Here is a 25,242-nt window from a genome sequence, read left to right as displayed (position 1 = left end):
GTAGAGGCTCCAACGGGCACCGCTCTAGTATTGAATAAACCTGGATTTAATTTAGCTCTGGTCCATAGCTCTAATGCGTTTGAAACACATTAGAGCTATGGACCAGAGCTAGATTTAACTCAGGACTGCCAGCTATTTATTGAGCACTATAATATTGTTTCAAAAGTTAAATATACACATTTAAGGTTTAAGCCAATATGACTATTTAAAAACATGACTGTCTGCTTTTATTCCACAAATCAACAAAAGCCCAATAAATAATAAGTTGTTAATTCATATTATAACAATATCAAAACTCCTATAAGGTTAGGGCGTTCATGTCCACTTGTTTAGATATCTCACATTTTTGTTTATTCTAGTACGTCCCTCTTGCCCACGTGTTACGCAACAGGATTATATAACTTTAGCAGATCTTCTGCTGCAGCTGCCGCTCCATAGACGCTAGAGGGGTGTGGGTGCTCGCTGCTGCTGAGTACTGAACTGCTAAAGTCACTCGAAGTATTGTTGTCATCTCCTATCTGTGGTTGATATCATGGCACCGGTGAAGCTTGAAATCGAAGGTAAGATTCTCTCAGTTTATCCTGTTCAAATTGAAACATCCAACAACATTGAACAGTCCAATGCAACGTTGAATAGTTCAATGTTGCTGTTGGATGTGTCACGTGTGCAATACAAAAACTACTTTTTACCTCAGGCTCACCCGAATGACGAATGCGCGTCGAGTTCGGCTTTACAACATCAGACCCCGGAGGCACACTGTCGCGACTCGCGCACTGTTTCGGCTGCGCACAACAGCTGCGCACAGTTTTTAGACAGCCGGTAACCTCGCATCACCAAAGCCTGGTCTCTGTTTCAAAAGTCCGTATGATCTTTTTGATTGATTGAAATCTTTATTAACAGTTTGTAGAATTTACAGTACATTTTAAGCACAAACTCAATACAAAGACTGTCAACTGTGAGTGGACGACCCAATTAAGCATTACACTTGTTTACAACAGGGTCCACATTGTTCAATTCATAAAAACATTGAAAGACATACAAACATTTAGAGACATACAAATAGACATTTCTCTGTAGGTAAAGAACAGAACAGGAATTCATCATATGGGAAGCAAAAAAGGGAAAAGATACGATATACAGTGAGGGAAAATGGAAAGGGGGGGGGGGGGGGGGATTCAGATTTTACAGAGGCCAGTTTCGAAATGCAGCCATCCGTAGGTGCCCTTTGAGAGCGGTTTTGAAGGAGTCAAGGGATTCACATGTCTTAATGACTGTTGGTAGGGCGTTCCACATTTTGGTGGCATATAGGAGCGAAAATAATTTAGTCCCTTGTTTGTGCCGAATCTGGGTTGTACATGGTTTGTTGCACTCCCTCTGGTGTTGTGGGTGTGGACTTCGTTTACATTAAGGAAGTATTTAGACAGGTACATGGGTATCTTGGTGGTGTATCGAATCTTGTGGACCAGACCCATTGCAAGATGCTGTACTCTGTCGTTGACCCTAAGCCATCCCAGCCTGTCAAAGTGGGCAGGGGTGAGGTGGGTTCGGGGGGTGAGGCCAAGTAGGAGCCTGACCAGTTTGTTTTGAGAGGTCTGGAGCCTTGTTTTAAGGGCCTTTGAGGTGCTGTGGTACCAAGAGGTGGATGCATAGTCAAAGAAACCTTGTACGAGGGCTCCTGTTAAGGTCTTCAAGGTGTTTTTGCTGACCAGTGAAGAGATCCTGTAAAGGAATCTTGTTCTTTGATTGACTTTTTTGATTACGTTGGTGGCCATTTTATCACCGGAAAGATTGGCCTCCAGGATGGAACCTAGGTAGGGCTGGGGCCGGATAATGTGGTTACGTCATGTTGTAGTATTGTTTTGTAGTCGCCAGACAGGATGAACAGGCGGCGGCAACTTCCTTTTCCCTCTCAATAAAAGCTTTTATTGAGAGGGAAAAGGAAGTTGTCGCCGCCTGTTCGTCCTGTTTGTTGTAGGCAAACCATTGCCTACAACATGACGTAAGCATATCATCCGGCTCCAGCCCGGATCATATACCGAAATGAAATGGTGCCCAGGCTAGACAGCTGGTGGATGGAAAAGAAGCTCCCCGACGGACGCGGAGGAGAGCGCGTCCGTGAAGCTGTCCGTCGCGTCAGTCGGGCGCGGTACAGCACACATCCTCAACTGTCATCTGTGTGGAAAAAACATACGTTGTTTGCGTGTCCAGGGGCCTGTTTCACGAAACTTGGATTAACTAATCCAGGATTTAGGCCAAAACCTAGCCCTGTAAACATGACTCTCGTATTCATACGAGAGTCATGACGCAACTTCACCCTGGTTTTTGCAGACGCTACATTTACAAATAATTAAAATATATAAACATTCGCATTTCAAATATAAAGTACTCACAAAGTGTCCCACGGGTGTTAGTTAGTAGCAGCGCCAGCGATTAGAATTTCTGCATCCTGCGTTGTTTAATAAAAAGCATTTTTATCCGAGGTGTTATTTTGCCATTGGCTTTCAACTACGCGCCCCTATCGGTCGGGAGGAGGGTGGCACTCGGTGTGTTCGATATAGGTACGCTGACCGCCCTGCCAATACAGACTAATAGGCGAGTGCGCTCTCGGTGTGCAACTGTGGATTTCCCAAACGAACCCCGTTTGAAAAAAGTAGCCGGAGAGCTCGGACAAAAATGCTTTTTATTAAAGAACGCGGGACGCAGCAATTCTAATCGCTCGCGCTGCTACTAACTAACACCCGTGGGACACTTTGTGAGTACTTTATATTTGAAATCTGAATGTTTATATATACGGAAATCTTGTAAATGCAGCGACTGCAAAAAACAGGGCAAAGTTACTGCATGACTGTCCAGTCATGTTCCAGGGCTAGCCAAAACCAGGCTTTTTCAATCCTGGTCTTTACAGCCTGGTTTATTCCGTTCCACTAAAGCCAAGCGAGGCTCAGAATTGGCGGATTTGGCGAGCCGGGATCAGCAAGCCAGGCTTAATAGACAGTCTGGCTTTTTGTCTCTAGACCCATTCTTCTTCTCTGATCCTTCTTCTTCATGGGGTATTAAGGCAGTTTGCATACTTAATAGTTGCATTACAGCCCCCTTCTGTGTATCTCATTATCTTTACTAATCTATTCAAGACTTACTGATACAAGGACTTAAGCTTCTAAAATAAATACTGCTGCTGTAATTAAAGAGAGAACATACTCTCAATAGTGGATAGACTGAATGATTAACTACCCCAAAAATATAGTTTACATTTTACCACTACTATTAACTTAAAACAGTATTCTTAATATTGTAAGCATAATGATATTGTCGCATTGTGATATTTGGCCATAACTCCCTCCTCTGAGGGAGCTACCTTTGGGGAAGGGGGTTGTTGTCCAGACAGGGGCCAGACTGGTGAGGGTCATGGGTTCATGTAGCATGCCAAAGTTTGTGCTATTGCCATTGAGAATGCATTGGGCGTTTAAGTTAAATAACTCAGAAACTACAAAACGTTTCAAAGTAAAAAGTTCCAGCATGTGTCTCCACAGTAAGCTGAATTTTACAAAGTGTGAATGGAGTTTCTAGGTGAAAGTGATTTTTTGAAGTGCCACTATCTGCCTATAAATGTCTCAAATTTGAAAGCACTAGCCTATATTTCTAAAACTATGAAACATTTCAAAGATTCCTTTTCAGGCACACATGTCCACCGTAGGATGAACCTAAATAGGTTTGAATGGGGTTAATAGGTGTAAGTATGTAGGACTAGTAGTGGGTGAAACGTTACAATGGTAATATGTTGTAAAACAATGAGTAATGGTAATATTTAGTGGTTTTCACTTACAAAAAAAATAATAATATAATATAATAATTATTCTTAACCGTGCACTTGCATGACAGCAAACCTATTCATGGGGAACATTCACCAAAAGCAGCTGATCTACAAGCTCACAAGCTGTCATGATGTTGTGCAGCCTATATATTTTGGTTATTTGATTTTATATAGTGCTTAAATTAGTCCTTTAATGCAGACCGATACAAATAAGGGAACATAAACCCATAATAATTGAATAAATCTGGAAAACATCATTGGTTTGTGATCAGTTTGACTGCTTAATGAACAGTAAATACATCAGGATTAGGTTAAACCTGGCTGTTACCCTGGTCCGGAGCAGGCTAAGTCCAAAGCATTAGTTTCCATGGTAACTAATGTAGCATCACTTTCATGAAACCGAATCAAGCCTCAACATATCCAGGTTAACTGGTTAAATTAATCTGGCAAGATTAACCAGCTTTCATGAAACCGGTTAATCGCTGATCCAGGATATAATAAACCAGGATATGTGTTAAATCCAGGTTTAATCTCTAATCCAAATTTCGTGAAACAGGCCCCAGTAGGCAGTAGCAGTAGGTGAATGTAAACAAAAGAAAGATAAAGTCATAATATTTGTTGAGTGAGGACGGTGCAAGCCAGATTCAGCACAATAAGGGACTAAATTCATTCCGCTCCTATGCCACCAAAATGTAGAACATCCTACCAACAGTCATTAAGACATGCGAATGCGATCCCTGCTTGACTCCTTCAAAACTGCTCTCAAAGGGCACCTACGGACGGCTGCAATTCGAAACTGGCCCCCGTAAAATCTGAATCCCCCACCCACCCCGTTTCCCCCTCACTGTATATGTTTCTTTTTACTTCTCTATGATGATTTCCTGTTTTGACTAACTTTGTGTACATATTCGTAAGAATCGTACGTCTCTTAATGTTTTGATTAATTGAAAATGGTGGGCACTGGGCCCTATTGTAAACAAGTGTAATGCTTTATGGTGTCGTCCACTCACAGAAATGTAGGCCTACTGTAAAATAAAACAATCCATCAATGTCACTATGTCAGTCCGTGTTGCAATCTGATTCACGACGTGTAGGACTAAATAAATATATATTTCCACAGACTCAAACAGTTCACATGTTTATTAGAAACATTAGAAAGAATAGGGAAAAAAAGTAGCTGTAAAAGTTGTACATGCACAAATTAATGTACATGTGGCATGTACAACTTCCAGGGGCCTATTTCACGAAACTTGGATTAGAGATTAAACCGGGCTTTAACACATATCCTGGCTTAATATATCCTGGATCAGTGCTTAACCGGTTTCATGAAAGCTGGTTGATCTTGCCAGATTAACTTAACCAGTTAACCTGGATATGTTGAGGCTTGATTCGGTTTCATGAAAGTGATGCTACATAAGTTACCATGGAAACTAATGCTTTGGATTTAGCCTGCTCCGGACCAGGCTAACAGCCTGGTTTAACCTAATCCTGATGTCTTTACTGTTCATTAAGCAGTCAAACTGATCACAAACCAATGATGTTTTCCAGATTTATTCAATTATTATAGGTTTATGTTGCCTTATTTGTATCGGTCTGCATTAAAGGACTAATTTAAGCACTATATAAAATCAAATGACCAAAATAGGCTGCACAACATCATGACAGCTTGTGAGCTTGTAGATCAGCTGCTTTTGGTGAATGTTCCCCATGAATAGGTTTGCTGTCGTGCAAGTGCACGGTTAAGAAGAATTATTATATTATATTATTATTAAAAAAAATTGTAAAAGTGAAAACCACTAAATATTACCATTACTCATTGTTTTACAACATATTACCATTGTAACGTTTCACCCACTACTAGTCCTACATACTTACACCTAGAAACCCCATTCAAACCTATTTAGGTTCATCCTACGGTGGACATGTGTGCCTGAAAAGGAATCTTTGAAATGTTTCATCGTTTTAGAAATATAGTGCTTTCAAATTTGAGACATTTATAGGCAGATAGTGGCACTTAAAAAAATCACTTTCACCTAGAAACTCCATTCACACTTTGTAAAATTCAGCTTACTGTGGAGACACATGCTGGAACTTTTTACTTTGAAATGTTTTGTAGTTTCTGAGTTATTTAACTTAAACGCCCAATGCATTCTCAATGGCAATAGCACAAACTTTGGCATGCTACATGAACCCATGACCCAGACCTGTCTGGACAACAACCCCCTTCCCCAAAGGTAGCTCCCTCAGAGGAGGGAGTTATGGCCAAATATCACAATGCGACAATATCATTATGCTTACAATATTAAGAATTCTGTTTTAAGTTAATAGTAGGGGTAAAATGTAAACTATATTTTTGGGGTAGTTAATCATTCAGTCTATCCACTATTGAGAGTATGTTCTCTCTTTAATTACAGCAGCAGTATTTATTTTAGAAGCTTAAGTCCTTGTATCAGTAAGTCTTGAATAGATTAGTAAAGATAATGAGATATACAGAAGGGGGCTGTAATGCAACTATTAAGGATGCAAACTGCCATATTACCGCATGAAGAAGAAGGATCAGTAAATCTGTGATCCACATAAGGGGTCTAGAGACAAAAAGCCAGACTGTCTATTAAGCCAGGCTTGCTGATCCCGGCTCGCCAAATCCACCAATTCTGAGCCTCGCTTGGCTTTAGTGGAACGGAATAAACCAGGCTGTAAAGATCAGGATTTAAAAAGCCTGGCTTTGGCCTAAATCCTGGATTAGTTAATCCAAGTTTCGTGAAATAGGCCCCTGGTCTCAACTGCGCATGTTTCTTTCCTTCCATGGAGCAACATGGAGTCGCCCGTACGGTCTTCGCTTCAAGTCCTCTTTAGATAGTCCTTGGCCAGGCCCAGGAAATAATTCCCAATGCATTTTTCCCATAGACATTTCAAAAAGTTTTATTTAAAGACCTTATAAGCGTCGTACAAAGCCAACTCGAGTTGTGACAAATCATGACAACAAACACAATATTTTGGACCAAACAAATAATTACAAAGAATAAAAACAAACAAAAAAGTGTTGTAACCTGCCGCTTTTAAGGGCCTTTCTCGGCCCCACCCTTCTCCCATGTGTTTAGGATCCAAGATGGCCGCAGCACCAGGAGGGGGTGGGGCGAAGGTGAGCGGGCAGGGTCGACATATGCCCTTACTGGGCTGCATTCAAGACACTTGCCTTGTGTCTGACACCAGACTTGTGTCTGAACACAGCTTTGATGGATGTGTTCTGCTCCCCTCCCCCCATCAAACAAAATGTTTGGTCAAACCATATGGGCTTCCATTGGAAATGCATTGGAGCGGCCATTAAACATAGACACAAGACAAACACAAGACGGGTGTCTTGAATGTGTGAACGCAGCCCAGTAAGGGCATAATGTCGACCCCACCTGCTCACCCCCTCCTGGTGCTGTGGCCATCTTGGATCCTAAACACAATATATATTTTTTTTATATATTTCTTTATCCCACGATTTTGTAACCCATTTTTCACCCCTGTGTCAATCATTTAAAGGTATATTCAGTGATTTCACTTAATTCAAATATCACTTATTTTTTGTTGTTGTGATAATCCTCTCTACTATAGAGTGTGCTGACCATATAAGGAGTTCCTCCCTGTCCCCAGTTAACCCCTGGGGGTCAAAACACCGTAGGTTTCGTTTTTGGCTCTCTATCCTGATTGGATGAAAGGCTTTGCCAGGCAAAAACGAAACCTAAGATTTTTTGAGTGAAATCACTGAATATACCTTTAATGTGATCCTGGGCTCTACACACCCTCCACCAACCTAGTCCCCATACGGGGGACAAGGGGAGAGCAACGGACTTGAACTCATGCTTCCTTCATGCCTGAGTGTCCAAGTTGCTCCTTTACACCTGACAGGGGGGAGTTTCCCTGGTTGGACTTAGCGCGTGGAAGGAACACGTTATTCCAACCAGTTCCTTTCCCCTCCACAGGCGCCCCGGCTGGCCAGGGGGAGGCAGTTTAGTGACCAGGATTACTGCATGTTTTTTGTGAGGGTACATACCCTAGGGGACACGGGGAGAACATGCAAACTCCACACAGAAAGGCCCTTTCGCCAACCCCGCCTTTGGGTATGGGCACTGATGACGCGGAGGAGGAAACACGCCGCCAGCACCCACAGCATCCCGAGCGGGAATCGAACCCAGGACCTTCTAGCTGTGAGGCGACAGCACTACCAACTGTGCCACCGTGCCCCCCCTAAACACAATATAAACAAATGGGGGAAGGGTAGGGCCGGCCCAAAACATTGTGTTTATTGTCATGATGTGTCACAAGTTTACAACTCGAGTTTGCTTTGTCCGCAGTGTAAACATCTTTAAATAAATACTTTTCGAAAAGTCTATGAGGGAAATGAACTATAATGAATTGTTTTCCGGGTCTCTCGAGGGGGCGGGAATCTCCGTCACCGTTAACCCGGTTGATGTTGATGCCAAACTTTGCACACACTCCCTGGGTGCCAACAAACCTCTGCCCCAAATCTTCCAGAATGGCCTGTGTAGCACCACTAGGAGACAGATTTTCACATTTTTACCTAGAACTGCACCGATCTTCTTGAATGCACACTCCCTGCATTTTTCCACATCTGCCTTTTATAACACATTTTTGATATTACTCCAGATTCTGTCCAAAAGTCTCGCACATCATTACACAGTATCTCTATAGTCATGTGCTCAAGATGGATCTGTCCGATATTTCATATTCAATCGTAATTGGTTAACACTAGAAACTCCTGCCAAATTCTAGTTCCTTGCGACATTGTCACCCTTGCAATGTTGCACTGCTATACACTGACACGAAACAAGACAGGAACGCCCAAAAACGTCACAGCCGGTTTTTTAACAAGACAGGAACGCCCAAAAACATCACATCCGGTGTTTTACCCCGGGCAGAATTTTCTATGGCTGCCAATGCAACTTTTTCCAATCCTTAATCACATACGGCAAACACCTATGCCGATAATATCTAACTTGCGGAGGTAACGTGCCTTGTCCGCGGGCAACAGATCTTTCAACGTATGGCATTGCAAATACGTTAGATAATCGCTACTCTGCGCAATATTGTTTTGAAAATGCCGCAAATTGCATTGCAGTGAACGAGAGCAAATCACAAATCACAAATCTTACCCCGGGGGGTGGGCGGAGCCGCGGAGTCGCAGCTGACGCCCCTCCCTCCGCTCTGATGACACGTTGTTATGTCAATGTATAGAGCGGCGCAGTCCCTCCCCCTTTCAGAACAACGAACGGCCCAGGAAATTAAAACGCAATGCATTTCCCCATAGGCAGTTTTTATTTAATTTATTTAAAGACCTTTTAAGCGTCGTACGAAGCCAACTCTTGTCGTGACAAATCATGACAACACACACAATATTTCGGGTCAAACAAAGAATTAGAAAGAATTAGAAAAAACGGCAGGTTACAACACTTTTTTTGTTGTTTTTCTTCTTTGTAATTATTTGTTTGGTCCAAAATATTGTGTGTGTTGTTATGATTTGTCACGACAAGAGTTGGCTTCGTACGACGCTTAAAAGGTCTTTAAATAAATTAAATAAAAACTGCCTATGGGGAAATGCATTGCGTTTTCATTTCCTGGGCCGTTCGTTGTTCTGAAAGGGGGAGGGACTGCGCCGCTCTATTGTAGTGAGCAAGGAAGGTTTTGGTGTGAGTAATGAGTGTGCTTGATGCACATGTAGAATAGGGTGTAAAAATAAATGCAGACGGGAAGTAGATGGAAATATGATTTGTTGTGTATTGTCATGTTGTAATGTATGACAGTGTTTGTAGCAAAGAGTAAGAAAGGCTAAATAGTAGCAAAATGAAATTACATCCAGGATATGACAGTATTTAGTATGATCAGTGAAACAGTAATGGGGAGCAATTTGATGTTGCATCACCATACTGCAGTGTACTGTATCATACTGTACTGTATTTAACAGTACAATACTGTGCTGTACCATAATGTAATAAGGCAATGTGTGCTTACTGTACAAAATGTGAAGATGTTGTGGGCAGGATGATAAGCTTAGAACCTTCTCCGAGCACTAAGCTATAGTGGTGGGAAATGGGGAGGCATTTGAACGTGTGTGGGCTGAGAGAAAAGGTCCCAAAGCTGTGGCCCGGTCCATGGAGTGGGGTTTGTATTGTGTAGCGAGATTGGCTTCCAAAGTTTGCAGGATTGGCCCGTTTTGAACAAAAAGCGTGCAATTTACGTGAAATTCTTCATGCACTTTTCCTACTATAGGCTGAGGAATAAATCCCACCTTTTTCACATTGGCCTGTTATAGCGCCACCAACAGGTGGATTTTTGAAAAACACATTTTTGGAACAAAATGCCTCAAATCATCCAATTGCCATCAAAGGCGTAAGACGAAATGGCATCCTATTCACATTGGCCTATTATTCCCCTATGGTCTACGGCTCTACTCTACAGCTATGGATGGGAATGCACATCACACACAAATTACATTATGAAACATGTACAGTACTGTAATACTCTATGTGAAACACTACAGTAAAAGTAAGCTTACTGTTACTTAGATTTAAATATTTTGCTAAATGTACATGTTTTTGCACATGGAAGTAAATAAGTTAATACAGACATTCAACATGTGGGTTTTGGAAAAATACAATCATAAACTAAGCAATTGTCCTTATTAATACTCAAGACTGGGTCTGGGAAAGTGGCAGGTAGCCTATAGTGTTTCTCCTACATTAGCTCATACCTGTTTAATAATAATAATACACTTTATTTATATAGCACCTTTCACAAAAGAGAAAAATGTAAAATAGCATCAAAACAGGAAAACAGTAACATTAAGACAATAAAAAACTATAGCAAATTAGCAATATGATCTTACCCTGCTTACCATAGTTTTTGCATTAAATACAGCTTGACTTTTGTGTGTTCATTTCATAAAAGCCAGACAACTGTGAGAACGTTTTAGTTAAAATGAAAATGGTTTGAAGAAGCGGGTTCAGAGGCAAGCTGAAGTGTGCACTAATATCAGAGTGCTGTCTATGTACTACAGATGAATCCAAGCCATCTGACTGTGAAGAGATGACCGAATGTCTCTCTGCAGTGGCAAAGGGTCTGGAAAGTATTGCCCCTTTGGTCCGCACTGTAGAGGAGACCCCTGAAACAATCTCCACTGAAGTGCAGGGGACCATTCCTTCGTGGATCTGTGGCAATCTCCTTCGCAATGGCCCAGGGAAATTTGAGTTTGGAAACACACAGTGAGTCATACAAACAAAATGCAATCTAATAACGGCATGGTTTCCCTGTGGAATTGAAAAGGCATTGTGACAGTTAGCTAAATTAATTTATATGGCTTGAATCCCCCTACATATAATCGCTTGCATATTAAAATGTCAATTAAAAAGACGTCTTCAATCTTACTGTAGTGGAAAAATAGCTTTCCTTCATCCTTTTACAATGTCATGAATTGTGTCCTAATGTTGCTGAGCTCAGAGCTGTGATTGGATAGCTGGCCCCTTCTGTGCCACTTCATAAAAACATTGAGATGACACAAATAAGTGGCATATGGTACTGTGCATTACGCCATGACTTTTACACATAGGCCCTATAGTTGTGTGGAGAAGCTCAGAAACCACTTGCTGGTGCATGAAATAAACAAAAGGCTAAGAAAAAGGGGGGTTCACTAACCATACAAAAATAAGAACTATATTTCTACAGCTTCTTATCGTGCTTTTTGAAGGTTACTTAGCGACTGAGCATTCCCCTCTTTTATCCCCCATAGCTACAACCACTGGTTTGATGGGATGGCCCTGCTGCACCAGTTTAAGATCGAGAATGGCCAGGTGACGTACAAAAGTCGTTTCCTGCGGAGTGATTCCTACAAGAAGAACAGTGAGAGGGACCGCATCATGGTGTCAGAGTTTGGTACCCTCGCCCTGCCCGACCCCTGTCAAAACTTCTTCCAGCGCTTTCTCTCTCGATTCCAGATGATTCGTAAGATGGCTGATTCATGATCACGTACCATACGTAGTTCGAGTAAAGGGATGTTATGTAACTGTAATCACATTTGGTATTTTAAGTGTGGATTCCTGTTTATCTTGCGTTGTTTTAAACACTTGACTTGAACCCCAGCATCCATATTCCGTTGGAAACTACTACTTCTGTTCTGTGGGACACTAGTAATATGAAATATACATGTGTTTATGCGTAGAGGAATGAGCTGGGGGGAAAAATACATTTCATTAATGTGTTTTCTAGGCACACGTGTGTTTCACTGTTCACCACAGTTTATCACGACTGTGATCAAAGACTATATGGAACACAAAAGGATTGAGTGTAAAACACCACATTGACATACATTATTTTGCAATTGCAGAACCCACAGACAATGCAAGTGTCAGCTTTGTGAAATACAAGGGTGACTACTATGTCAGCACTGAGACCAACCTCATGCACAGAGTGGACCCGGAGAGCCTGGACTCTGTGGAAAAGGTACTTGTCATGCTCATCACAGTGCAGTACACCAGAGTACTGTAAAGGTTTTGCAGCATACTGTATTTATGATGACTGATGATCATGAACATTCTTTTTTATCTACTACTCCAGATTAACCACTTTCAACATGTCATCCCTATTTTGGGAAAAAACATTACAAAATACACATAGCTTGTAGATTGGCTATTTTCGCTATTCTTTGTGCAATGAAGTAGTGGGTAATAATGAGTATTTGACATTAACACACATCTGGATTGAAGTTGCTTTATTAATCTTTAAAAATAATAATTTATATCCATTAGATCATACACAATTAAGCCCATACAATTTCAATCTCAATTAGCTTACCGGTAATTTAAAATACACATCCCTGGTTCTGCTGACTGATATTGTCCTTCTAATTAATGCTTTTAAGTGAAATAACACCTTTCAACTAGCAGGCGTGAACTGATAACTTATAGTACCACACCACAGACCTCATCAAACCAGCCCGATATTCTGGGAAAATGGCTTCAGTTATGTCTGTTTGCCTGGATTCTATCTATACGTTATAGGTGGACTGGAGCAAGTTCATAGCTGTAAATGGAGCCACTGCTCACCCACACTATGACCCTGATGGCACTGCCTACAATATGGGCAACTCCTATGGCAGCAAAGGTTAGTCTATAATTATGTATTGTATTGCCTACATACATACACAAATGCAGTTCAAAGTGTGTTACATAATGCCGAAAAAGGCATTACTCTCTCCCCATGCCTTCGGCCTGGTGGAGACAATAAAAGGGGCATGTGTTACTTTTTACACTCTGTGAAATTGCATACCATCAGCAATAAACTCATGTTTGTCAGGAGTTTGTATAGACGCCTTAACAGACGACGTCACACTGATAAGCAACAGCATGCGCGTGCATAGCGGCAGCAGAAGAACACCACCTCTCATAAGATGCAATGGAAAGGTTCCAACTGCACTCACGTGTAAAAAATGCCCTATCAAACTTTCAGATGCTGTTTTTATCCCAGTGTGGAAAAAGAATGATTAGGATTTGTATTGTGATCTCTCGCCCTTGAAATATATACCGGTAAACATCAATTTTATCCATCAGTAACCTCAACACAGATTTCCCTTTTTTAATCGATGGGTTCCCACTTCCCAGATCGAGTAAAATGTGAACAATAATGCAGTTGAGTAACTGCCAAAGACTTTGAGATCATAATCCTTCTCTTACACATACATCTGTTTTTGTACTATATTCTATTTTTCCAAGCAGAAGATGGCTATAAGCTCCTTCGTTATAAGAGTGTAATGGCAACACACTTTGTGTATGACTATGAATCACCATACATTATGCAATGACAACATAAACATAATGTATCACTAATTATGCTTTTGTTTGGTCTTGTTTGGTCGACTTACTTGACTTTGTGATATCCTATCCTATGATAGTCTATCAAATTTGTTATTTTTTAAACTAAATATTTAGTGGCTAGTTACATAACTGTTGTTTTACCGTGTCAGACAGCATGTTATTTAGACCGATGTTCATGGTATGTTTTAGTTTCAATATACAGATATTCTTTTGTATAGTATATTGTTTTGCTGATGCTAGTTTCTTGGTTTACCAGTGATCCTAGTTTACTGAGGCAATACACTGTCTCTGTACATTGTGTATGTGTTTACCTCGTAAGTCGCTCAGGATAATATCGCCTGCTAAATTGTACCGTGTTGTTCTATAGGTGCCCTTTACAACATCATCAGAGTCCCACCAGAGAAGGCAGACGGCACAGACACCCTACAAGGAGCTAAAGTGCTGTGTTCTATTGTGCCAGCAAACAAGTCCCATCCTTCCTACTACCACAGCTTTGGTAATCCAACACTGATCATTAGTGAAGTTTCATAGTCTATTCATTATATTGTATTATATTATGAACTCTGTCTTGACTGCTTTTCGTCCTTATAGCGATGTCTGGGAACTATGTGGTGTTTATTGAGCAGCCAATCAAGATGGACCTGTTGAAGATAGTCACATGCAAGCTAAGAGGAAAGGGCTTGAGTGAGGGTATCTATTGGGACCCCCAGCAGGAAACTGTCTTTCACCTTGTTGACAAGCATACAGGAAAGGTGAGATCTACTGTAAATGCCTTCATTTGACATAGACTTAGTTTTTAACCACTGAAGCCTTATTCAAAAAATTTCACAACATGTCATATCGCAACATGTTGGGAGCTTGTAGATCTGCTATTTTTTTAGGTTTGAAAATGTTTGCCTATAATGACAATTCTGGGCCCCAGAATACGGGCGTCAGCCCAGGGTGAAAGTGGTCAGTGGTGGAAAAAGTACTCACATATGTTAGTTAATTGCTTAAGTAAAAGTATCAATACTGCAATGTAGAACTACTCCATTACAAGTAAGGCGCGATTCATACTCCTATTTTTAGAGCCGAATAAAAGTCGGTTCGGCTCTGTAGAGCCTACAATGTGATGTCATTTGAGGTTCGGGGGGGGGGGGGGGGGGGGGGGGGGGTGGGTACCGTCCTAAAGTCGGCTCTTCGGTGCTACTGAATTTCTGACGAGCCGAAATCATTTCGGCACTACAGCGGTAAAATAGGAGTATGAATCGGCCCTAAGAGTCCAGTAATCAAAATGTACTTGAGTAAAATGGCAGTATGTTGTCACTACTACGCCTACAGGCCAGTCCAGTGAAGTACCACACCAAGGCCCTCGCCATGTTCCATCAGATCAATGCCTTTGAGGAAGACGGTTTCTTGATGCTTGACATGTGCTGCTCGGACAATGGCCAAGCCATTAATAATTTCCTGATCCAGAACCTGCGCAAGTCAGGAGATGCACTGGATGAGGTCAGCATGCATCTGCATACACAGACATTGACGCGCGCACACACTTGTTCCTCTTACTTAGACATCAATATTTGTTGCAACATTCTTGACCGATAACAATAACCGTAATTGTCAAAATACGTAAATATTACTTGAGAATTTAAGTTAAGTAAAGTGAAAAGTATGACCATAAGTCAAATCAAATTAAACAAAACAAAGAACAATTTGCAAATAAAAGCGAATGAGAAATACAAATAATTCTCTACAACTGATGTTCTCGTTTGTTTGCACAGCGGCTGGACATTGAGTTAATCATTAAGCCAACCCCACATGATATACCAAACAAGAGCACAGTGGACCTCATTCACAAAAACGTGTTACATTCTTCGTACTCTTGTTCTTGATCAAATAGCTTGCAAACTAAAATCATCAATGCAGACTGGACCTGACAGTGCAGTCTTTTGATTGATTGATTGATTGATTGATTACTTTATTAACAGTTTGTAAAAGGTACAGAGGTACAGTTATACAAAAAGGATAACACAAAAAGCCCAGAGGGCTTGTTTACACTGTGGTGACATAAGACATAACACATGTTTATCCTGATTCTGGCAGGAATGAGATCAGTGGAGCGCCCTCTGGTGTTTTTCACTCTTTTAAGTACAGTAGTTGACATGGGCACTGAGTGTCCCTTGAGTATCTTGAAGACCAGGCCCATTGCAAGTTGCTGTAAACTATTCTCTACCCTGAGCCATCCCACCCGGGGTTAGGCTCATGCTGGGGTTAGGCTCATGTTGTTTTGAGAGGTCCGTAGTTTTGATTGATTGAGTGTTTGATTGTGCCTTTCGGGTAGAGTAGTCTACTGTCGGGTTGCCCAGTAGATAGATGGAAAAGAATACTCTTATCGGTGCCGGGATGCCTTCAAAATAGGAGCTCTGGGGTGCCAGAAAGACATGGCCGCTTTTACTCTGAATAGAGGGTATGTGTGTGACATCATCGTACCTGAAAGTTATGTGGGAACGCCCACTGAGTGGCAAAAAACTACTTTCTGGCCTTGACAGCCCATTCATCCAAACAGAAAAGTCCTGTCGGATTGCATTAAACAATGTTAAACTCACCAACATTGCAGCTGTACGAAAAGCTTGAATTATCCTCTTTCTATCTGCAAAGCTTTTGTTTCATAAAAATCCACCATAGAAACGTTCTGAGCTACTTTCTGTCAAGAAATGCCCTGCATTTGATTATTTTTCTAAGTGTCAGAGTTTGGAAGTGCTTGTTTTCTATAACGCAAGAAATGCTGCCTCCTGCATTATGTGACATTTTAAAAACAGGTGGCACGCAGAACGGTTGAGTGATTTCCAACGAGCGCTTCCAAACTCCAACACTCCATGCTGCTCAATGTTTTGCCACTCAGTCAAGATGAGGGGGGCGTGTCCTGATGGGAAAATCATGCATTCATACAAAACATGACAGATAGCATTTTTAGGCAAATTATTTAATGTCTAGGCCTAATAGGAAATGTATATACCGTACGTACAGAAACATGTAATGAAAGTTAAACGTATTTTTGTAATAATGTACATTGTCCTCTTCAAGGTGTACAACATGATGCAAAGGGCCTTCCCACGACGCTTCGTTCTGCCTCTTAACGTGACCAATGATACTCCATCAGACACAAATTTAAACACAAGGCCCTACAGTCTAGCAACGTGTGTCAAAATCAGCACAGATAAGGTGAGTTGAGAAACAGCTTATGCCATGAAGTTCAAATGATATACTGTTCATTTACCTACAGTACATACCTTTCCATATACAAGAATGCCTGCCGGGTCAAATCCGGCGACCACAGAGCAGTTAGACCCACGTATCCTACTGACTCGCGTCACGTGCCAGTGAGGCGCCCCGGCTGGGAGGACGCAGAGACTCCCTGCTGACAGGTGGGATGGGCCCCAGCCCCTATGAATACATGCAGAGAACACGTGCATGGGTCCACTTGATCCAGTCAAATCTGACTACCTCTGAGGGGTCGGACCCACCTGGTATTTCTGGCCAGAAGAACCTACTCGTAACTCAAACGGTGCAGAGTTGGTTAAAGAAGACTTTGCAATGTTTGACATGGTGACTTGCTTGCCTGGCAGTGCCTCTCGTGGCTCAAGTTGGCTTCAGACGCTGCGTCTCTGTTGTTGCAACAGTTTTTTGCCTACTACTACTTAACTTAATATAATTAGGGTCTGTAGTCTGTTGTCACTAAGCTGGCCGTGTGGTCCGCTTCACTGGGGGACAGCATTGTGGGGCGAGTGGTCCCCCGCTGCGGGACGAGTGGTCCGCACCACTAATTGTACATTATATTGCCTGGCATTAAAGTATGTCCTAAAGCAGTACACGTCAGGATGGCGGTCTATACTAGTCTTTGACGTTAGTCATTAACAGTATGACGTCAAGTATGACAGCTGCTCACAAGTAGAGACATTTATTATAGATAGTTAAATAGACTCAAAACAACATAGTCATGTACTATCATGCTGCCAGCTTCCGTGCTACAATTATCAATTGTCACTATAAACAGCAATGGATTGTTGATCTCTTGTATCTTCAGGTGTTCTGCTATCATGAGGATCTCCATGGAAATGACCTCCATGAATACGGTGGCTTGGAGTTCCCACAGATCAACTATGGGCGAAGTAACACCCGTCCATACCGTTACTTCTACGGCTGTGGCTTCAGACACCTGGTGGGAGACTCTCTGCTCAAGATGGACCTGACGGACAAGAGTCTCAAGGTGATGGGGAGGGCGTTCCCATCTAAATTGGACAGTTATAATACTGTACAACCTATTGCACTCATTCCTTTACATTAATTTATTCCTAATAAAAGGGAACCCACAGATTGACAGATTATGTCTGTGTGACTGCAGGTGTGGTATCAACAGGGCTTCTACCCGTCTGAGCCTGTGTTTGTCCCTTCACCTGATGCAGTGGATGAAGATGACGGGGTCATCCTCTCTGTGGTTCTCACACCCTCAGAGGTAAGATTCTTGATAGTGAATACTACATGGACATCATAGCTGCTCTCACTGTTTGATAGTGAATACTACATGGACATCATAGCTGCTCTCACTGTATGATAGTGAATACTACATGGACATCATAGCTGCTCTCACTGTATGATAGTGAATACTACATGGACATCATAGCTGCTCTCACTGTATGATAGTGAATACTACATGGACATCATAGCTGCTCTCACTGTATGATAGTGAATACTACATGGACATCATAGCTGCTCTCACTGTATGATAGTGAATACTACATGGACATCATAGCTGCTCTCATACTGTAGGGAAGAATTCGTCATTCTCCTGATTTTAAATATCGTCGCAGTCGGGAGGAAACCACCTAACTCCATTTTTTAGGTTTTCTTTTTTATTATTATATATAAAATAAATCAATGCTATTGAACACCCGGAGAAAACCTCTTAGCTCCATTGGACCCTCAAACGCAGCTAACTCCACCGCCTCTCCCTCTCTCATGCAAGTAATTGACAATATATAAAGTCACAATACCAACTTTGATGAGGCAGTATTGCATTGTTTTAAAAATATAAGGTTTTCTTTTTTTCTCTTCGGCAGCAGTTATGTGAGGAAAATGTGAGCAATGTCAAACTGACAATGTGTAGTTGCATCATGAGAACCAATGTTCCAAACATTCTTGATGGGTGTTCTATCGTTTTGCATTATAAGAATCACTAGATGAATGATCAAAATAGAACCACATGGGAACAGCATGGCTCCAATGTGGATGTGGGACTTTATGTGGTCGGCCTGTGACATCAATTAGTGCTATGACATCTGATGTATTTGGATGAATGAATCAAGAGTCCCATTGACTCCTGTCTTTTGTCTGTGTACACCATAATGTAGATCATTTCACAGAATTCGTATAGCATTCGTAATAATTTGTATAGAACATAACTAGGTTACCCATGTCATAATGTCACAATTGAACATTTGATATTGATTTCATCATACTATTCTTTCAAGGACAAAGGCACATTCCTTCTGGTTTTGGATGCCAAGACCTATGAAGAGCTGGGAAGAGCCAACGTTCCTGTGAATATTCCATATGGCTTCCATGGAACCTTCAATGCCTCATGCTAAATCACCTATTCCCATGGCTGTGAGAATATTTCCATTGCACAACGTAAAGAATAGCAGATGCAATGTTGCAAATATAACAATTACCGGTTGTTTCAGGTCAAGACATAAGTTCCTTTCCTTTGTTAAACATCACAGTGAAAACAAGACGTGAACTCTGGTCTCATCAGACCCTGATGTCACCTGCATTTTTTAATTCCTTGCCCTGGACTAATTAATAAAGCCTTTTTCTTTTTTTACTTTAACTGAACCTTGGACCTTTTAAGTTCACCGCCTTATTTTCAACTGATGTTTAACAAAAGAAAGTAACTTGAACCACTGAAATTGAACCCTCTCCAAAGAGCACCTGTAATTACAGACCTGTGCTTCTTCATCCATTATCTAACTTACCAGTTGTTGTACTTGTTTATGGTCCATCAATGGAAGCAGCCAGAAACCCGCTGCTGTTTATCGACTACAAAAGTACAACTTTAAGTCATGTTATTGAGCACTGCAGTGGTGCAGAGGTGATCTCTCACTGTCAGAATGTTGCCAAACTAGCAGATGTTGAAGTTTCTTAGATAATGTAAACATATTTGTAATTACTTTTTATATAATTATATAATGTAAAATAAAATGGTAAATGGTGCATTTATATAGCGCCTTTATCCAAGGCGCTTTACATAGATTGTGCATTACATTCACCCATTCATACACCGATTGTGGCAGAAGCCATGCAAGGTACCAGCCTTACCCCGAGCAATTTGGGGTTCAGTGTCTTGCCCAAAGACACTTCGACATGTAGACAGGAGGAGCCGGGATTCGAACCGCTGAATCATTGGACGACCTGCTCTACCTCCTGAGCCATACCGTCTGTTTTCTATTGTCTCACCACTACAATTATTAAGGTTGGGTGTCCGGGGGGCAAAGATAGCAGTGTCTTGAAGGATGGTATGATGGAACGGACACTTTCTTTGGTTAATGTCAATGTAACCACAGTTTTGTAATGATGTTTGTTTTGGGTTTTTTCCACGATTGTACAGATTTTCTATCTTCTGCTTGTAAAATAAATACAGAATATTTTCAAAATCATCACCTTTTATGTTTCTGTTTTTTGTTGTCATGGCATAGCATTGTCTAATCTACTCAGTCTGCCCTGCCGCCAGAGTCACCATAACATCTCAATCAATGCCTAGCCGGAGGGCAGGGGATTTTCTCCTGAACAACATTTTCACACCAACCACTAGAGGTCAGTACATGATGGAACTTAATGCAAATCTCAAGATCCATCTACAATGAGACTGATCTGTTGCCAGTTACAAATGTGTGAATACATTCCAATACTAATTGTCGCTTTACTACATGGAAAGAAAAGTGGTGGGTTAGTCGTAAGTTACATTTGCATTAACTAGCAACACCTATCTAAATCTAACAACAATCTAGTTTCTGCAGTGATAAACTCTCTGAAACCTCTTCGATTTAATCACACATGAGAATGCAACCTTATAGTAGACACTGTAGTCCAGAATGTATTTCTATTCTTATTACACTGTAGTCCAGAATGTATTTCTATTCTTATTTCACTGAGACTAATGGCTTCTTCTTTGAGTGGATAGCCCACTTCTGTATACTCTCAATGCCTGTAGATGTTTACATTGCACCAGAGGGGGCAGTCAAGAGGGATTCCCCTGAAATATGTAGAAATTTAAACGTCATGCTAAAAGGAATAGTCACCAGGACCCATGACCTGTTGCAGGGATCGGTAGAGGTGAGATCTTTCAGTCAGAGGAAACTAGCTAATCTTCAGATCAGCACGCCTTCCACTTAAGTGTATGCTGGAAAAGGTGCTGAATCCTAGTCCAGGCATTTCATTTAAACTGCACAGACAGACAAGAGATGAATGGAGAAAATATGCAAGGAAAAAACAGTGTTTAAAATGTAAAGGACTTGATTTAAGTGTAACATTGAACCTAAATCACTGCGTAAAAAAAAATATTTGTGTGTGTGTGTGTGTGTGTGTGTGTGTGTGTGTGTGTGTGTGTGTGTGTGTGTGTGTGTGTGTGTGTGTGTGTGTGTGTGTGTGTGTGTGTGTGTGTGTGTGTGTGTGTGTGTGTGTGTGTGTGTGTGTGTGTGTGTGTGTGTGTGTGTGACATGCTCTGGATTGAAGCTCCAGCCTCCAGTACCCAACAACCACTCAAAAAGAATGCTTTAATCTAGCTATTAATGCAGAGTGCATTTTTTTCCCCTCACCTATTTGCATTTAAAGCGTCAGAAGTGCTTAGATTGCAGCTGAAAAGAAGTGTAAAATGGTTAAAGCTGGGAGTAGGATGGGTTTTAAACTGTATAGTAATGGATTCTATTGTAATGGTTGATAGCATGTGAAGGTCATTTGAATTCAAATAGCATGCGTAGGAGGAATCTACATAGGATCAAAGTGTAAAACACAAATGAAAAGCAGTTTGTTTATACAGTATATACATGCTTCCTCTCTCACTGGACAAACGAAGATGTTTAAAGCATGGAGTGATCACTACAGAAATTTCAGTAATAAACTATGACTTCCCATGCTTAAAATTCCAATATTGTCCTAATTATCATTTATAGTAGTGTGCTTTTGGGGAGTACATACAGTACGTTATCATTGTTTCTGTATTGAAAGTGTGCGTGCGTGCGTATGTGTAGTGTATGTATGTGACTTTTTGAGGAAAAGGAACAGCAATGTCCGTGTTCACCTATGTGGTTAACCTACCTATGACATAGGTAGTCACGCTCATAGTCACATAGGTCCTATGTGACTATGAGCACCAGTATGACTATGAGCACCAGTAGGGGCGCTGTTGTGCCAGAAACAGAGAGAGAGATAGTGCTGCACTGTTGCCTGCTAATGAGAGAGAGAGAGAGGGAGGGGGGGGGGGGGGTTGGAGAGGGGTTGCACCACTCAGTTCACACAGGTGTGATTTTTTTATCATACAACTGTTTAGTGATTTCAGATTCACACATGTTATAGGTATCTGTTGTACACAAGATTCTCTCAACGACCATGTACTACATCTGTTATCCACTTTTACTAGTCTGGTTTGTGTTTAGTTGGTTAGGATGCCTGTGGGGCCTGTGGGGCGCTTGTGTGTGTGTGTGTGTGTGTGTGTGTGTGTGTAAAGAGAGTGATTAAAGTACATACATTGAGACCTCACAATACAGTCTATATGGGACTGTTCTGTATGTTCTCCTGGCTCACGTCTGAATATTGTGCGAAACAAACACACACACACACACACACACACACACACACACACACACACACACACACACACACACACACACACACACACACACACACACACACACACACACACACACACACACACACACACACACTCCTCATACTATGTCCCTACCGCAGTCTTTTCAATGCATCCAGCCAGATTCACTTTAACCCATAAAACATGTCTGACATATTAATCAGGTCTGCATGTGGGGGTAGCTCTACCATTCTATTGCTTCTGGGGGGAGGGCTCTCATTGGGCCATCTTACGCGTCCTAGTGGCCAATAAGAGAAGGCTGAATCTCTCCTCTCCTAGCAACAAGACCCCTTCTCTGTTAGCGGTGCAGTGAGAAAACTGACACCCATAATATTACAATATGAGTAATGGCAAATTAACAACACTGTAGCTGGGGCAGGCAAGAAAAAGAAGAAGAAAAAAAAACATGATTTCCTCCATCCCCACTAGATGGTCCCTCTCTTGTTTTCTCTTTCTCTCCTTCTTGGCTACTGCTCTGTCTCTGAATGCATTCAGCTGACGCTTGTCTCACCGTCTTAAAGGAGCAGTCCTGCATGCTTAATTCTTTTCCTTTTTTTCCGTTCAGGAGGAATTGTGGGTAATGTTCTGCACTCGTTGACCTCACATTGTTGAATGGCAGGGCCTCTCTCAGGAGGCAGAAGGAATACTATCGCTTCCCCGAGACACTACTAACACTCAAGTACGGGCCTAGAAACGGTTTACATTTGGAGCTACGGTATTTTACTTGTAACACTATTCTAATAGTAATAATAAAACAATAAGGTGAGATGTGCTTGCCCAGAGAATCTAACTGGGGGGGGGGGGTATTTTAGAACAAAGAAAGTTGTTAAAACATTAAAAAACATTCAATATAGGTCACGCTTGGTTTAAATCAAATGGGTTTGTTTTCAGTCCGGACTCAAGTCAAGTCTGCAGCAATGTACATGAGCATATCTGTTTGACCCCTGCCCTCCTCCTCGTGTTGGTTGGAGCTGAACACATGTCAGAGGCCAACATCAGCTTCAGCTGACCATGGCAAATCAAATGTAAATGAATAAACAAAATATACATTGCAACATTAATTCATCTACCCAAGAAAATGAGCTAAACTGGATTCTATGCATTTTTCATTGTAAAATAAGATCAAATGTGAAAACGACAGCCCTGTACATACTAGCAGACTCAGAATGTATGCAGCTGGATAAAGACCTCACATTAGACAAAACAATTGTCATTAAGACGGAGTAAAGAAATAATACATCAGACAAACTTTCAAGGTGATCCAATGAATAATTAAGAATGGTTAAGATGGTTCCATTCAAAAGCAAACAGTATCAGGAAAACAAAGACGGCAGAAGGAGAATAGGCCTACTAACTATATATGCCAATTGCTAAAAGCTAAAAGCCAGTGCCCTGCTGGCAATGTGTCATGTGTGATGGCTATGGGAAAAAGGGACACTTCAGATATGTGTCTTATCTATCATCTAAAACAGTGAATGAGTTTCAGGAAGTGGATAGCCTATTTATTGGAACAAAAGCCGCAAGAAGAGACCCATGGAAAATAATCTGAAATTGAAAGACAAACAAGTCTAATTAAATATAGACACAGGTGCAGAATCTGCAGATGTGACTGTTGCTCCAAATGTTGTGTTCAACAAGCTTTCTCTCCAAAAATCCTCTAAACCCTTGATGGGTCCAAGAGGTGCCCCACTGGATGTGTTGGGGAAACAGACATTCTGATGCAGAGGACAGTCGGGAGAGAAAATGAGACAATAGTAATACGGGAAGAGGGAACCTCTTCCATTATTATTGCCTAAAGTCAATAAAGACAGAGTGCAGGAAGAAGATGGGTATCATCAGCGGAGTGCCATGACAGACTGGTGCTCAGGCATGTTAGTGGTTAGCCCCACCTGTGACTGTCCTCTGCTCGGGACACAGGGCCAAATTAGCCATTGGGCTGGTGGGGCCAGGGGCCCTTCGGGGAAACTGGGCCGCGCGGTACTGTGTTTGAGGTCCTGACAAGGGCTCCTGGGGCCCTTCATTATCGTCCCAGGGACCCTCGTGGTGCTTAATCCGTCCCTGCCGGGACACTGTCACATAGCATTGCCAAGGGAGAATGGCAAAACAATATATTTTTGACATAATAAGTCCCAGCACCCTAGAGATATTTATAGTTTCTACAGTGGCAACATTAAAAGATAGATTGAAACAACTTTCTTTTGTTTTTGTTTGACAGCCTCTGCCCAAATATAACAATGACCTGTACCTGTACCTCCCTGTCGCCTCCAAAAGAACTGACACCCAGGATTAGCCCACAAGAATCCAGACCAAAATAATATCTGGGGGACAAATAGTGAAACCAAAAAAATAAAAGTAATTTGTTGATTCATATTGCGTGATAATAATTATTTATATTCTTTAGGTAGGCTATGTAAGTGAAAACTAAATGTGTGTGCTACAGGAAAGAAACATACTTCACTAAAGTTGTAATGTTCATGCATAAGCTTGAAGAAAAAAAGAGGAAATATTTGTTTTACTTAAAAGGGAATAATATGTGGTGTGAATCTGAATACATGATTTAGCCTGTTAGATATATAGGTCTGACATTTATCTGCTTGAGCCGGAAATGTGTTGATCGATCCACTCATCTGCATAAGTAGGCTACAGTACATAGCTATTGA

At 41.4% G+C, this 25,242-nt stretch overlaps 1 protein-coding gene across 1 annotated transcript; it reads left to right on the top strand.

Annotated features, from left to right (window-relative positions):
- The first annotated feature begins 433 nt into the window (after positions 1 to 433).
- Positions 434 to 20,375, top strand: bco2a (beta-carotene oxygenase 2a). The gene is made up of 12 exons (XM_083777192.1): positions 434 to 560; positions 10,875 to 11,079; positions 11,604 to 11,815; positions 12,198 to 12,313; positions 12,871 to 12,973; positions 14,051 to 14,179; positions 14,275 to 14,435; positions 15,004 to 15,171; positions 16,747 to 16,884; positions 17,747 to 17,929; positions 18,065 to 18,175; positions 19,191 to 20,375. Exons 1-12 carry the CDS (start codon positions 533 to 535, stop codon positions 19,305 to 19,307), a joined length of 1,671 nt encoding a protein of 556 aa, XP_083633318.1. The 5' UTR covers positions 434 to 532; the 3' UTR covers positions 19,308 to 20,375.
- Positions 20,376 to 25,242: the final 4,867 nt, after the last annotated feature.

This window comes from Protomyctophum parallelum, assembly GCF_964188405.1.
Source record: "Protomyctophum parallelum genome assembly, chromosome: 1".
Lineage (NCBI taxonomy): Eukaryota > Metazoa > Chordata > Actinopteri > Myctophiformes > Myctophidae > Protomyctophum > Protomyctophum parallelum.
Note: the sequence above shows the minus strand (reverse complement) of the source record. Positions and strands in the feature narration are given on the sequence as shown.